At 24.5% G+C, this 16,828-nt stretch overlaps 2 protein-coding genes across 2 annotated transcripts; one reads left to right on the top strand and one right to left on the bottom strand.

The window, feature by feature from the left end:
• The first annotated feature begins 44 nt into the window (after positions 1 to 44).
• LOC127282363 (uncharacterized) lies at positions 45 to 14,506 on the top strand. The gene is made up of 7 exons (XM_051306544.1): positions 45 to 167; positions 370 to 677; positions 889 to 1,380; positions 9,863 to 9,923; positions 12,815 to 12,971; positions 13,132 to 13,303; positions 13,442 to 14,506. The coding sequence occupies exons 3-7, from the start codon at positions 952 to 954 to the stop codon at positions 13,523 to 13,525; spliced, it is 903 nt and encodes a 300-aa protein (XP_051162501.1). The 5' UTR covers positions 45 to 167; positions 370 to 677; positions 889 to 951; the 3' UTR covers positions 13,526 to 14,506.
• Positions 14,090 to 16,749, bottom strand: LOC127282357 (methionine aminopeptidase 2). Its single transcript, XM_051306536.1, has 6 exons — positions 16,465 to 16,749; positions 16,245 to 16,316; positions 15,838 to 16,157; positions 15,321 to 15,725; positions 14,915 to 15,182; positions 14,090 to 14,727 (listed from the first exon to the last, which is right to left on the bottom strand). The coding sequence occupies exons 1-6, from the start codon at positions 16,607 to 16,609 to the stop codon at positions 14,522 to 14,524; spliced, it is 1,416 nt and encodes a 471-aa protein (XP_051162493.1). The 5' UTR covers positions 16,610 to 16,749; the 3' UTR covers positions 14,090 to 14,521.
• Between the last annotated feature and the right edge of the window lie 79 nt (positions 16,750 to 16,828).

The raw sequence follows: 16,828 nt of genomic DNA, 5'->3' as shown, positions 1-16,828 counted from the left end.
TTCTTCTTTACCTTATGAGGTTGACAGAAATTAACCAACAAAATTACAAACGTAAAAACGTTATAAAGTTTTTTTTAACGATTTTAATTTAAAAATAAAAATTACAACAACAAATTTGTAAAAGTCGGAGAATTATTTTTAAATTAATATATAGTATCGTGTAAAATGTATATAAAAAATTTATACATAAAAAATGAATTTATAAAACATAACCGATTTTTAGAATTCATATTATCATATTAAAAATAAGAAAATAATTGTACTATAAATAAGTGGTTAAAAAACAATAATTTTTATTATTGATTTCAATAGAATTTGAAAAGAGAGGTTATAATTTTAATTCATAATTTGAATCTCTCTTTTTTTTAGGACTTTCATCGATTGACGCATGCGGATCAAAATTCACTCTTCTTGAGTAAAAGGGAAAGAGAATAATATTCAAAAGCTTTTCCCTTAGGGGTTGCACCATTGAACCAAAGTTACCACAGGGCGGGGGTTGAATTGAACAAGACAGAGAAGAAAAATTCGCTTCGCTTCCCAATAAATACTATACACAAGAAGGGTGACAGATGTCTGAATATAAATGCACAGAATACGTGGTTTTTAAAGCACTGAGTTACATATTATCAATATCACAATACAAAATATTGACAAATAATAAAATTTTTGTCTAAACGGTATGTTATACATTTATATAAAAAATATTTTCTAAATTTCATTTTAATATATTTACATTTATATAATTGACAGTAATTTATATATGTTCATGTTATATTAATTTCTGAAAATTCAAATTTTAAATATATTTTTTTTTTCAAATTTTAAAGTTCTGGAGGAGGAAAATTTAATAGAAAATAAAATATTAATATATTACTTTGAAATTTTAAGGTACAAAATTATTTTTGAAGGTGCATTTTATGTAAAAGAAAATAGACAAAGGAAAAAAGAAAAATGTGTGAGATATCAAAGTGTCATCGTAAAACATTTCGCGATCAGGATCCACCGCGAATAAGAGAGAGAAGTACAGAGAACCTTCTCAAGGACGCTATTCAATTATCGCGATCTACTCCAAATTCCCCGACAACATTACAACGTGCATCAAGCATTGAGAAATGTTTCAGCGATTCAGAATTCTTCAAAAAACATCATCGCCAACAACAACAATTGTTACAAAAGCCGCGAGAAAAAAAGGAAAACGAAAAGAGCAGCAGCTCTTTAGAAAATACAACAACAACAACAACAGCAACATCAGTCAGTTGTAGTCGTAATCGAGACGCAACCAGTTCTAGTCGGGAGAATAACGCGTGCACTGAACCCGAGGAGATTGAAAACAGCAAGGAATTACTCGCCAATGTGCCTTTGTCCTGCAGAAGCAAAATTGTGAGTTTTTTCTTTTACCTTAATTAAAATGTTTTTTTTTTTTGATAAAAATATATCTAATCATTTATTTTTAATTAACATTCAGGAAAAAATGAAAAAAAATATTTACAGTCTACTGTAATAAAAATTATATTCCCCAATATAAAATCATTCGATTAAGCACGATGCAAATATTATAAATTCAAAATACGAACGTATTTTACGATTTATTATTAAATTTAATTAATTTAATTTAATTTTTTTTATTTATTAAATTTATTTAACGTTTAAAAATATTCCAAGTTACGTGCATGTAAAAAAAAATTTTAAATTCATTCATGATGTTATCGCAAAAACATTCTGTAATCTTATAAACTATATAATAGTGTAAATGAAAATCCAAGGAAAAGTTTTTCAAAAGTGATTTTACATTTTTTCAATGGATAAATATAATTTTTCATTTAAAATAACAAGAGAAAATAGAATTATTCTAATAATATTGGAAAAGAAATAATATTTTTTCAGCAGAAAAAAAATATATAACGCACACGGAAAATATAATTTTTTATTCTAAATAAAATTTATTTTTTTTATTTAATAATTATATAATAATAAAATGCTTGTTTTAGAATAATTCCAATAAGATATACGCATGATTTACTTTATATTAGAGAGGAAAAGTCATTAGAATATATATATGAAAACACTAACCGAGCAATAAGGAAATGTATATATAAAACTGAAATTTATTTTATTGTTACGGTTGAGGCAAACATTTTGTTTGCGAAGCGTGACTCAATTTTAACATCTATATATGTGGTGTATATAAAAGTAATTGAGTCTTAACATAAATCGAAAAAAAAAACAACTAGCTACCTGAATAAATACATGTTAATTAAAACACGATCAGCATTGGATGTTCTCAATCGAAGAAATACAAATTTTTTGTCGGGCAATGCTTCGTTTTTTTTTTTAATTCTATTTTTCTAATTGGCAAAAATCAAGAAACAATTTTTTATATAATACTTTTTTTTATCAAATTAATTTTTTTTTTTAGACCTTTTTATAAAATTTTTTTTTATTATTTATTCGTTTTATTTTTATAAACAAACAAAATTATAAAATTAGTAAATTATTTTTGTTATAAAAAAAAAATATACAAAATTTGTAAATTATAAAAAAGAACGGAAAAGTTGTTTTACCAACAGCCCAGATAGTTACTGGACCAAAATAATGTCATTTCGAGGTAGATTGATCAATATATTGGCAATATTGCACACTATCTTTTTCGTCATAAACGTTTTTAATTTTTTGAATATAAAAGTCGTTAAATGCATATTTCTATGGAAATAACTGTGATTAGTGGCATTTTTTTTTTTATTTAAATTATAATTTTGCGATCGGAAATACTGTGAAATAGATAGAAAAACACGCTCTACTAATATAAGGTCAAAATAACGCACAATATGCGGTCACTGACTTTTTTTTTAAATAAAACATTGAAGGGAAAGAAATGAAAGCAAGGAAAAAAAAAATTAATTCTCTATTAAAAGAAAATTTTATCGTATTTTAAAACGAAGTAATATGAGACGAAGCTATTACACCTATGACATTAATTGCAATATGAAGGCAAGTTATTTATAATCTTGCAAAACTCTTGTCATAGGATGCGTAATCCTTTTTTTTTCTATTAAAAAAAAAAATTCTCATGAAAATTATTATTACATATTTTACTATAAAATTTCTAATTGACATTTTGCTATTTTAAAAATTAAATTAATATTAAATAAGCGATTTAAAAAAAAAAAAAAATTTTTATTTTTTTCTGCATTGAAAAAAAAATCATTTTTCACGTATACGATTCAAAATATTCTCTCTCTTAAAGAAAGATGAATCATCTCGGCCTTTTAAAATTCCTAGAAAATCGTATTATTGCACTGATTGGGTTTGAAGGTTTTTAGCTTTTTGAATGGGGGTTCAGGTGGATGCTGCGGCAAGTTTTCTGCCGACCTGACACACAGACATTCCTTATAAAGGGATTCTGTTAAAGCTACTCTCACAATGATTCGTTCTCTTGTTATTGGAATTTAATCTTTTCGAAAAAAAAAAAAATTTCAAATTTTTTATTTATTATTTAGAAAAAAAATAGAAATTCATTTTTAATTTTGTTTCTCTTTTGAAAATCATTCAAAATTTACATAATATAATTAAATTTTAAATCTAGTTTACAGTGTGAAATTTCCTTTAGGAATAAAATGTGTTCTGGATGCAGCTTGCCACTATAACAGCCGGTCGTACCTTTTAAAACATTTTTCTCCCATCGCAGAGAGTTTGTCTTAAATTTCAACTGAGAGCAATGCTTTTCTTCAAATAACGCCAAATAAATACTAAATTTATACACAATAGTTTAAAAAGAAAATTTTGTTTTTATGGGGAAAGTATTTTTTTTTTTTTTTTTTTTTTAAATTAGATGAGAATAGTATTTTTGTTTATGAAACAAGAAAAAAAATAAACTCGTGTGAAATTTCGAAATTTAATTATAAGACATAAATTTTTGCACTAATTTAAAAAAGAAAACAAAGATTTTTTTTTTACATTTTATGTACAATTATTTCCGTATTTTTTTCGTAATTTTTCATTCTATTCCAAAATAGTTTTAATTATTTTTATTTAATTCTTTAATTAAAAATTCTACTTTTAATGTAGAATATTTTCAATATAGAAATAATTTGGGGGAAAAAAATTGAAAAACTTAGAAATATAGAAATTATTAAATTAAAAAAATGAAATTAATTTATTTAAAGTCGGATATTATTTTTTTACTATGTAGTAAAGAAACAAACGATTCGTTCAAGATTATGAAGAAGCAATGATCATCAATTATATATGAAATTCTCGGTATTCAGATATAAATTTTTACGATCGTGATATTTAATTAGATTCTTCTTCTTAAAAAAAACTTTATATGCTCCAATTTCTAAAATCATTGTAATTAAAATAAAATTGAAATATTTATTTCTTGTTATATATATATAAATCAATAGATTTTATATACAACAAAAAAGAAAGTGGAAAAACTCTTCTAACTCATAAATCAATTTAAAGAAAATCTTTTTTTTTTGATTTATTGAGTCGTTATCAATAATTTGTCATCACACCTGGCATTTGTGAATTTATAGATTTTTTTTTTGATTTAAAAAACTTTCGCTATTTGTTAATTGTATGAAAAAATAATTTGCAAAATAAATTTTTTTTTTTCTGTTTTCCAGAAAATATTTCGTAATTCAGAATTTTATTAGAAACTTTTTTTTGGAATCTCATTAAAAGTGTACATAATTCATCATTGTTTTTTTCGTTGCGATTTTTATCATAAAATTACGAAATTTTTCTATGATTTTTTTTTTTCCGATGTTACACAATCTAATTGGCACAGTAGGCCTGAATTCATAAAAACAGAATAAATAAGGAAAAATCAGTATGTAAATATATAAATTTATGTTATTCAAAAGTTACGTATTGCTTATATATTACATATGTACCGTTCATTGTTACAGATTAAAACAAGTGCATTTATATATATATATATGTAGGCAGTAGGAAATGTAGGCATCACCTCGTGAATTTATATACATATATAATACAAGATATGTATTACATATGTTCAAAGTGAAACGCAAGGTGAACACGTTACTGAATTAAGTGTATAATTAAGAAAAATGACATTTTTATCTGTGCCACACCAGCAAAACATTTTAACTTATAGTAAATAGAGAAAAATTTATGGCTAGTCGAAATTATAGATAAATATTTATTTATTTTTTTTACTCAAATTTGAAAATTCGGTTTAATTTCATTTTTTTTTTAAATTCAGTTAAATACAAAATTCTATTCATTGGAAATTTGAAAATCATAATTTATTTTTTTTAAACGATTGTCGTAAAGAAATTAAATATTTAATTATTTATTAACAAAATCTCATTAAAATACTTTGGTCATTAACAGCTTATCTATTTTTTTTTTAGAACAACTTTTTGAATTACGAAAAATTAATTTGGTACTGCGTAATTATTGAAGAACGTAACAAATAATATTGAGAATAAAATTAATGATAAAAAATAATAATAATACTAACAAAAAATAATAATACTAACAAAGAATAATAATGAATATTAATAATTAGAAACGATTCATTTAAATATGAAAGAAATATTATGCTAAAAATAGTATTATCATAAAACCAATAAAATATTTTTCGATATCATCATGAATGAAAGACTCTTACCATTTGTCATTTAGTAAAATATGAAATAAACGTTTCCGTATGAAAAGAATATTATTTAAACTACCGTTTAATGATTTTTTTTTGCAATAATCAATATTTATAATAATAGTAAATTTCAAAAAAAAAAAAGAATTTCCTGGTTAGTGTCATAAATCTCAGAAGTGCATATAATTTATCGTTGATTTAAAATTAGAGAAAGTCTATGGAGAGAATACTTGAGACTGTAAAAAAAAAAAAATAATTTATTTTACATTTTTGATTCGCGCCAATAATTACTTGGGTCAATTTTTATTTTTTAAATAAATCAATTTTTCATAACAAGTTGAAAAAGATAAAGAAATATAATATATATCTAGTTAAGAAATATATTGTGTACATCTCTCACGTATGCTCTGAAACATAAAAGGTAAAACAGCTAATGACCCAACTTGGCCTTGACTTTGAAGATAATTATGTATTTAAAAACATATTTCCTCTCAGGTAAAATATGTAAATTCTCTTATTTATAAGCGAATAAAAAATTAATATAATGAAAAAGTATTTTTCAAAAAGTAAAAAAAATAATAATAAAAGAAAGAAAAATTTTATAAATTGATTATAGTTAATTTTATTTAAAAAAAAAAGGGAATAAAAGAAAAGAATCGAAAATATACGCAATAATCGATTCTTTATTATGTATGTTTTTTATTATGTAAATTTTTTTTTAAAAACTATTTTATGTAATTTTTTTTTTTTGAAGTCTATAAACAAAGTTACGTTGACTATATAATTGATCGATGGCCTATAAGGTGAAATCGAAATTGAGTATATCAATATCTCTCTCTCTCGATTTATTGAAAATTTTTAACCGCGATACAATAAGGAAGTAATTGCAAAAAGAAAAAAAAAATTAAGTGAGAGTAAAATGACGCATCATTTCCGAGTATATATATAATACATAATCACGATCATCATCTTTTGCTCCATCGTCATTGTTCGAGTAAAGATTTGTTATCTGAATGAGCACTAAAAAAAAAAAAATTGTGTATTCCTTACATTCAAGCTATAAAGCCGTTTTGCTTTCTACAATATTATAAACATAAGTTGTTCAATTGACCATAATATACAAAATATTCTATTTTCCTTCCGCGAATTTAATTTTCAAATTATGACAATATTTTAATTTAAAAAAAAAAAATTTTTTCTTTCGCATAATTAACCGATTAAATAAATATTTTAATAATTAATCAATTTAATAAATATTTAGTTAATTAATTAAATAATTAATTGGATTATTAAATTATTAAATAATTAGTTAATTAATTTAATAAAAGGAGTTATTTTTCATTTCAATGTAAAATTCCTTTTTTTGTAAACATTTTAATTAAGATTACGACACAATTTTTTTTTTTTTGTCAACAAATAGGTAGAAATTAATATTTATAATATGAATAAATTTACATTCAAATATGCGATACATTAAGATAGAAATAATAATTTATTGAATATCAATTAATTGCAATTATAAATTAAAATAAAAAAATAAAATTATTTCTTTTTAAAAAATAAAATAAAGTTTTACCTGTTCTTTTATTTTTTTTTTTGGTTCAAAATTGCAAAATATTCTTACATAAAAATGAATTTTCGATTTCAAAGTTCCTGAAACGCACTATTGAAGCCAACCTTGAAATTCTCGATCTGCCTTAATTAATCATTTCTTTTCAAGACAAAAATGATTTTGTTATGTATTGGTCATTATTTGAAATCAGAAAGTCAATAATTGAAAGCATAACATTCTATTATAATCGACTTTTACTTATTTTGTTTTGTCATTCATAATATCGAAAAATATTTATTAATTTTTATTAACTTTAAGAAATTATTAAATAAGAATTTTATTTATTCGACATTCGATTTTATAATGACACTTAGCTTTTAAAAAAATATAAATAATTATAATAATAATAATAATAATAATAGTAATAAAAATAATAAAAATAATTGTAATTAACAAGGTGTTGCAGATATGTATAAAAATTGTATGGATGCGTTGGTGGATTATTATATACATATATATACATGAGCGTGAGTGAAAGTCCTCGTGGTTTTTCGAGGGAGTCTAGTCATTGGCAGCATGTTTCCTCTCGATGAAATTTTAGTATCCAACATGCTCTCGAGGAGCTTGGTTCTATCCGGATGTGAATACTTTTACAAGAGTTTATCTCGCGTGTAATTTTTTTTTTTCTCCTTTTTGCTCTTTACTGTCTTGTGATTCGTGAAACGACAATTTTTTTCAACACATAAGCCTTGAAATATAATTAAAAAAAAAGAGAGAGACAATTAATCGTCATCTGTTTAAAGAGAATAAAAAAAATTCTCGAAAGGAAACGAGAATGTGACACAGCTGTACAACTGTGTGTACAGGTACGTCATAGAATACGCCAATAAATTGCGTTCAAAAAAAATTGAATTTCAATTTTTTTTTTCTTCAATTAATTCAAATTCTATTGAATTTTTGAAAAACTAATATTATTCACAATTATTACGTGAAAATATGTAATTTCAAAAATATTTTTGAATTTTAATTTGGAAACTATTTATTGTATTTAATTACTTAACTATTAAGAATTATTAATTAGAACAAAATAACAGTTATTTTATTTATTTAATTTAACAATATTTAAAGGCTTATGGAAATAATTTGATGAATTGAGAATAATTCACACTTTTTGGGAACCTATTTCAAAAGAGAAATTAATTATTTATAAATTATTATTATTATATGATTTAGAAAAAATAATTTTTTTTTGAATTGCGAATTTAATTTTCTGTTTGAAAATATAATTAATTATCGTGACATGTCTGGAAAATAATTGATGTTTTTTTTTCAAAATATATATGATATTGAGAAGAATATTTTACCACTCCTACGACTAATTAATTTCAATGAATAGTGCTTGTATGTATTGTGTGAATTTGTATATATATATAAAAATTCACTTGAAATACACTTGGAATATATATGATCTTGAAGACGTAAAGCAGTATCCGTTATGTATGTAGTATTACTTTTCTTGTCTTTTTCATTTCTGGTCGAGCGCTTGAGTGGATTCTGACTTGCTTTGGATTATACTCGGAAGCACACGTTTGTTAAAAGTTAGTAGTCGAACATACCGCGAATACTCAAACCTCTTCAAACAGGTTTGCGTGTTTATAAAAGCGAAAAGTGCAAACGACTCGACTCTCAACACTGATCGTTACATCTTAATAGTTTATAAATCAGTTTCTTCATTTTTTTTTTAATTTCCTATTAAAAAAAGAATCAGTAAATGTATTTTACACTTTCAAATTTTTTTTTTTTAGTTACAATAATAAAAATTTTTGCAAGAAAAATTATATCATCATTTGCTTTTACGGATCATTAAATCTGTTTTTTTTATTATTATTATTTTCGAGAAAGTAATCAATTTTTATTTTGTTTCGAAAATAAATTTTTTATTTTGTAAATAAAAGTTGTAATTAAAAAATATTTTTTCAATTAATTATTATTTGAAATTATTTTTCTTCTTGCAATTCGCAAACTTTATTTTCCTTAAATTTTATTTTAAAAAAACGTTTTCAAAATTTTTCAAATAAAAAGTATTGTTTTATCAAAGCATTCAATTTTTTTTAGTGAAATCATCAGTTGAAAATAGTTTCACAGCACTTGTGTTTTGCTATCGACATTTCTTGCAAGTGACTCAGTTCAAAAAAAAAAATATTTTTATTTTATATGAATGTCAAATAAATTTTTCCAATTTGTATTTACAAATTCGTAAAAATCGATAAAATAATATCTTAGGAATTAGGGTTTTTTTTCAGACATGTAAAAATTTAAACTAAATTCAAAAATAATTAATATTTTTCGCGGAAGTGTAATTTTGTCGTTATGGTATGTACTTGCGCTCTTTTGTTCAGTGTCAATTGTTGACAGAGAAACTGACGAGATATACTCTCCATATAGATAAAAAAAATATTAGTACACTTTTTCACTTCCTTCCGTTTAGAAAAAATGGTGAAAACATTTTATTTTCAATATAGAAATTTATTATTTTATTTATTCAGAAAAAACATTTTTATTCATTTTAATTTTTTTTTTTTAAATTTATAATAGAAATTTGTTCGTATTAATTTAAAAAAAATTATAATTCAGTCTCCGAAATGAATGATTTTTTAATTGATAATATATTATGTCATTTTCAGATAATCATAAACCAAGTGTCAGAAAAAGACGATAGTAACAACTGCGATAATTTAATAAACGGTGAGTCGCACGCTTTAATTAATTTTATTTCAGAATATTATCTGTTACAATGGACATTCTTTGTATGTTCACGGCTGACTCTCAATTTACTTCAATTAAATTCCGTCCACCGAAAAGGGAGTGTGGCCCTTTATATAGAGACATAAAAAAAAATAATCCAACACTATATTTTACTCCTATACTTTTATATTTAAATTCTAATAATAGATTTTATTGAAATTAATTTTCTTTAAATTAGTAATATCAATTCTTTTTTGATATTTACTAAAAAAAAAAATTAGTTTTATTTTTCTTTTTAAATTGAAATAATTTGTTTTTAGATTAAGTTAATTATTGATACTTTACGAGAAATTAAAAAAATAATAATTATCCATTTTTAGAGTAAAAAAAGTATATAATTGACATTTATGAGAAAATAAAATTAAAAAATTATAATTCAAGAAAGTAGTAAATGGAAAAAATTAAATGTAATTTGTAACAAATTCTAATTACTTTTTTCTAGAGAAAATAAAAATTATAAAAGATGAGGGAAAGAATATTTTCTTCTATTTTTATAAAGAACAAAATTTACCCGGTAGTTATTACATATAGTGAGGAATATATATATATTTTATATATTATAATATATTTCACATCACTTTACATTACAGAAGCTCGTAATGACTGTGAAAAGATCTATTATGGCTTAATTATGGACCTCGTTCGTATTTTGTTTCTGTTCCTTGAGAACATGATGAATTTCACTTTTTCAGCTCGTAAACCGCGTGTAATCCGAATCCCCTGATTTCCGTGTGACAAGAAAGTAATACTTTACACATGCGGGTAGATCCTTTTCAAAAAAATTATCACGCGCTTTTAATTTCGAAAAATAATATCCTGGTCTTGATAATAATATCCACTTGTTTCACAATTTTTTTTCCCCCATCATTGAGAAACAAATTTTTGGAATTTTTTGAATTTAATAATATTTAAGAAAATTTAATTTAAATAAAAAATGAATTTTACGAATATTAGTCTAAAATTAATTTTTTTAAAAAAAATGATTGAAGAATATTTTCTGGATTTTCAAGAAGTAACGCGCTACAGGCAGATGTTACTTTAAGCTTGAATATTAACCCCTTGAGCATTTGATGGGCAATTTCGATCCCCGATAACTGCTAACGGATCAAAACCTGAATTTTGCATCTTCGACGGCTATATTGCTCGCAGATTGGAATGCACTCGTGTATGTGTATATGAAACGTTTTCAATCAATTTACTCCGTAACGTCTATAATTAAAGGATGGAAAAAAAAAAATTAGTACATTAAAATGCAAAATAATTAATAATATTCAATTTCAAATGCATGGCAATCAATATAATAAATAATATCAATAAATCATTAAATTACGAATTTTAAATTAATTAATTAAATTTACTATTATAATTAATTATTATATAATATAATTATTTATAATAATAAATGACTTTTGTAAATTTTGAACATTTGAAATTCTTTAATACCGAGTTTATCGTTGTTAAACAAATAAAAAATTTATGAACTACATATTCTGAACATTGCAAATATTTGAACTACTTCGTCACAAATGAAGCAATTACGACGTATTTATAGAATTCTTATCAGCTTCTTTTTTTTTACCGATTTTTCGAATTTATTTCTTCTCGTATATTATCTGCTCTAAATCTTAGTTTTACAAAAGAGAAAAAAAAGAAATTTCTTCAAATGCAAAAAAAAATTTAACAGCCTAATTTATTGAGAATAAATTTTATTGATTTCTAGTTCTAATTCATTTATTTTTCAGTACTTTCCCTGCTTTTTGAAGTTAATTGCCGGCAGTAAATTTTCAACTTTCTTCTTTGTATATTAACAACAAATAAAACAAAAACGAAAAAATGTATAAAATAAACAATGCATAAAATTCTGTAATTAGAAAAAAAATTTCATTTTTTTTTGATTTTATATATTATAGTGAAAAAAAATATATTTATAGAAAATATAATATTATTTTGTTAAATTTAATGTCTGTAACGATTGATGCAGAAAATTTTACGATTAGCAATTGCAGAGAAAGTGTTATATTTTTATAAATGGGGATTTGCAAAAAAAAAAAGAAAAATATCGCGAAATCGATAAATATAATCGAAGATACAAATGGCTCTCTTCGTTTCCGCACTATTGCCAAGAAGATTTTCCCGTAATATATATATATATTTCTTTAGTATTCATTTCCATTTTTGGTCATGCTACAAAGCACATGAATTTATTGTCCAATTCAATGAGTAAGAAAGTTTTTTTTTTTTTATTAACGATCGACTATTGGCTTTTTAACGAGACGCGTTTATTTTTTTCGTTTAATTATCAAATATTTCGAATCTTAAAAATCAAATTTCTCTATAATTGAAAAGAAAAATTATTTTACATTAGAGATAAATCTATGTTTTTTTTTTTATAATCGGTCCCATTATGCACTTATATACAAATAGTTACGTGCATTATTTCACCTTGACGTTTATAAACTATTTTAAACGCGTATCTGAAGTAAATTCTATATCCCATTAGTATGTGAAGCCCTACACAAAAGAATAGCTTTGATACTGCTTGAGTGGTGAATATACAGCCACCCACTTTATGTCAGTGCAATATGCAACTATGGCTGATCATGGTTCGGTCAGGTCCAGAATTGCAATTTTAGAAGGTGACTAAAAAAAATAAAAAAATTCGAGCAATTTTTTATTTCAGAAACAAAACAATATTTTTTAAACTCAAAAATTTATTATTTAAAGTGTGATTTTAAAAATTATCCAAATTAATTTTTAATTTTTAATTTAACGAAATTTAATTGAAAAAATTGAATCTCGAAAAAAAATTAATTAGTTGTTTTTTTTTTCAGGAAAAGAAATGGCACCAGTTTTTGGAGTACCACCCCCTCCACCTACTCCTCATATGGGACCTGATGGTCTAATCATACCAAAAAAGCCTTATAATCCATGTATGACTTCCGGAAATCACAAAGATCTCCATAGAGAATTATTGTTCAATCAAAAAGTGTAAGTAAATTAGAAAAATAATTTTTAGCATTCTAAAAAGAAAAAAATTGTAATTTCAAATTATTTGAAAAAAAGAATAATTTTATCAAATTAAAAATATATAAATTAAATAAAAGTATAATAAGTATAATAATAATAAAAGTTTATTTTTTGATTATAGAGGAAAAAATGTCTTGAATCAAAAAAGTGAACTTCAGAGAGCATTGGAAAGGCACAGAGAAGCAATATCAAGAAAAGAAGCCGAGAGACATAAGGACGAATGCTATAAAGATGATCCACGAACGGCCCTTCAAAGAGCCATTGAACAAAGGGCAAAGCATATACAAATAATGGTTAGTATATTTTTAAATTGATAAAAAATAAATCAAAAATTAAAATAAATTTAATTTTCAAATTTTTTATTATTAAGGATCGTTTATAAATTACTTGCAATAAAAAAAGGGGTAATTTTTATATTTTTTTTTTTTTAGCAAGAACAAATTCAACAAGTGGAAACACCAAATCCGTTGGTAACGGCAAGGGCTAAACTGCGATCGCGCACGGATTCCCAATAATTTAATGATAATAAATCCCAAGTTGCCTAAGAAATTATTTTATTTTTTTTTTTTTTTACTTTAGGTTAAACACGATAGTCGCTATATTTAATTAAAAAAGTAATATTTTATCGCGACTATCAACCCGACTGTGTAAATAAGTGGAATGAATTGTTTTCTTTTTTTTTTTTTTGTTTTGAATGTGTGATTTTTTTTCATAAACAATTTTTTTTTTATAAATAAAATTGTTAGATTAATTTTCTTTTTTGCTAGAATTATTTATGTACATTATATTTTATATGCTTTTAATTTTTTTTTCTTCACGTAATATGCCATGACTCGAGAATTTCACTTATCTACGAATGCATAAATATATTTGCATTGATAATTTTTTTACAGATTAATGTTTTCAAAGAATTTTAAATATTCTATCTAAAAAAAAGTGTATGAAGTTTGTTTTTCTCTTCATTCACCAATATTTAAACGTTCGTTCGTTTTTTGAATTGTCGAAAGAAAAAAAAAAAATGTAAACGTAAAAAATAAATTTAAATTATCGGTTTCAATTTACATTATTGAAAATAGAAATAAATTTTCAAATATATTTTTATTCAATGTTCATTGTAAATATTGTAATCTTCTTCGACGAAAAAAAAAAAGAAATAGAACTTCAAGTCCTAAATGCACCTTTCTGGTTTTTTTTTTCTCTCGAGAATTTTGCAATATTAATTTGCAAAATGATTATAATAAAACATTTTTTTTTCAATTTTTTTTTGCGATTATGCAGTTTTCTGTGTGTGTTTTTAAAATCACATAACAATTATTGTAATTACAATTTCCAAGAAAGAACTTATAAAAAGCAGCCAAAAAAAAATGTTTGGCTAAATTTACTTCTGTTCCACAGAAAAAATATGAATTATAGAACGAGAAAAAATATATATATAAAATCAGTTGTTTTTTTTTTTCTTTTTCTTAGTAATAAAGTTGAAATTCATTCATATTTTACATACTGTTGTTGTTTCAATAATCGTCTCCTCTCGAAATTACTTCCTTGCATGTGGGACGAAGTACCAGAGTATGCTCAAATTGAGCAGTATAACATCCTTTCACATCAACTAATGGAGGATAAGCCTCAACTGCGCCCTTGTCACACAAATCCTTGAGAGCCATTTGATACTTGGTGCAGCCAACTCGGTCCAACCAACGTTTGCAAAATGCCAAGGTACCTGAAAAAGTTAAAATTAGAATTAGAAAAAAAAATTTTAAATTAGAACATAAAAACAAATAAATAATATGTTGTATAAAATTAAAAAAAAATGTAAAACAATTCTTTGTAAATAAATAAAAAAAAGATATCGAATCGTCTAATATTTTTGCATTTGGATTTGCTTTCAATCGATGTAAATAACTCACTGAAATGCTTATTAATTGTATTCAAAAGAGATTTGCTACTCTGAAGTCTTAATGGAACGAATCCAGCATCAAAACTCTTCATATAATGCGAGCAATCCAAATCATCGTGAACAATTCCCTTTCCTGTCGAGCCAAATGTTTCAATTGCATAAAATTCATTTTCCTCCATTCGCGTTGCCTCGCCACCCTTTACAATTGGTACTGTTTTTCCCGCATGAATCCGATATGGCGCAATTGAATGTCCATTCAAATTTCTAATCGATTTTACCTGAAAAACAAATTTATATCTTTATAAAAAAAAACAAAAATGAAAAAAAAGAAAAAAAGTTAAATGATAAATGTAAAAAGATTAAAATTAATGAAATTCAAATTTATGAAAATGTGATAGTTTTAAATTTTTTTCTACCTGATAAGTTTTGCCGTCTAATTCAATTTCATATGATTCCATCACCTCTTGAATTGCAGCACCAACATCACATAATTGAACATCAATACCAGCTGTTTTAATACCTGTATTTGTAGCATCACGTACAGCCTCAATGAGCTTATCATATTTTGGATTAAATGACAATGTAAATGCACAATCAATAATTCTGCCATTAATATGTGTACCAAAATCAATTTTCGTCACATCATCATATTCAAGAACTGTTGGATCACCAGCATTTGGTGTATAATGAGCGGCGCAATGATTTCTTGAACAACCTGTTGGAAATGCTAAACCTGCTTTTAATCCATTCTCTCCAATTAATCTTCTTGCAGTGTCTTCAAGTTCATTGCAAATTTCAATCATTGTCATTCCCGGTTTTACCTGCAATTTTCAACAAAATCAAAAACTAATAACAAATAATTAAATAAATAATATATATAATAATAATAATAATTTTGTAAATTTTCTCTAAAAAAAAAAATTGTATACAAACCCAATTCATAATATGCTTTCGTGTTCGTCGATGTGCTTCAGCAGCTTGTCTTGCTTCATTATAAATATCATTATGCATTCGATCAAGAGCACGAGCTTCTTCACTTGAAAATCGATCTTTTGCTGTTCGATCATCAATACCAGCTGCTGGTGGATGCTCCATTATTTCACCTTCAGGAAAATTGCCATCGGGAAATAATTCAGAAACCGGCATTGATATACAATCCTGTTGATTAACAGCACCTTTTTTAGCCTTACGTTTCTTCTTTTTCTTCTTTGCCTCTTCAGTTTCGGCACCATTTTCCGTCACTTCTTCCGTACCTTCATTTTTTTTTTTTTTTTTTTTATTAAATTTATCAAACACAAATTTTTGAAATCGTTTTTTTTACATTAACAATAATTTCTAACCTTTTGCAGCAACATCGGCACTTTTTCCATTTTCATTACCTTCTGGAGTATCAGCGCTACCATCTCCAGTTCCTGTTTTTATTTTCCCGAAAAAAAAACCACAATTTGTTACATAAAAATCGAAACGAAAATTTTCATACGTAATATTGGAATATTTTTTTTTGCGGAGATGAAATAAAATTTAATACCAAAAAAAAAAACTGGGAAAAATATAACTAACCTGCTTTCTTCTTCTTTTTCTTCTTTTTTTTCTTTTTGGATGCTTCTGCTGGCGCTGTTTCATCGTCCTCTTCAACGACATCATCATCTTCATCGTCCACGAATTTTTCCGCGGACTTATTAACCTTATCCAATACGGCAGCCATTTTTTTTTTTCCGCAAAAAGAAACTATATTTAATACTCACCGCGCGATATCAAAAAAGATGCGATCGTGTGTATGCGAGAGATAAAGAAAAAAAAAAAAAAATTTCAGCCGCAACAAAAATACCACACATGCGCCATTCAATTGCCAAACGAGAAAACACGAATTATTCCGAAGTTATCCGAAGTGTATTTTAGGCGCTAATTTTCAAATTTATAAATG

This window comes from Leptopilina boulardi, unplaced genomic scaffold, assembly GCF_019393585.1.
Source record: "Leptopilina boulardi isolate dan_hultmark-lab unplaced genomic scaffold, ZJU_Lbou_2.1 LbouV2_30, whole genome shotgun sequence".
Taxonomy (NCBI): domain Eukaryota; kingdom Metazoa; phylum Arthropoda; class Insecta; order Hymenoptera; family Figitidae; genus Leptopilina; species Leptopilina boulardi.
This window is presented reverse-complemented; position numbering and strand designations above follow the sequence as displayed.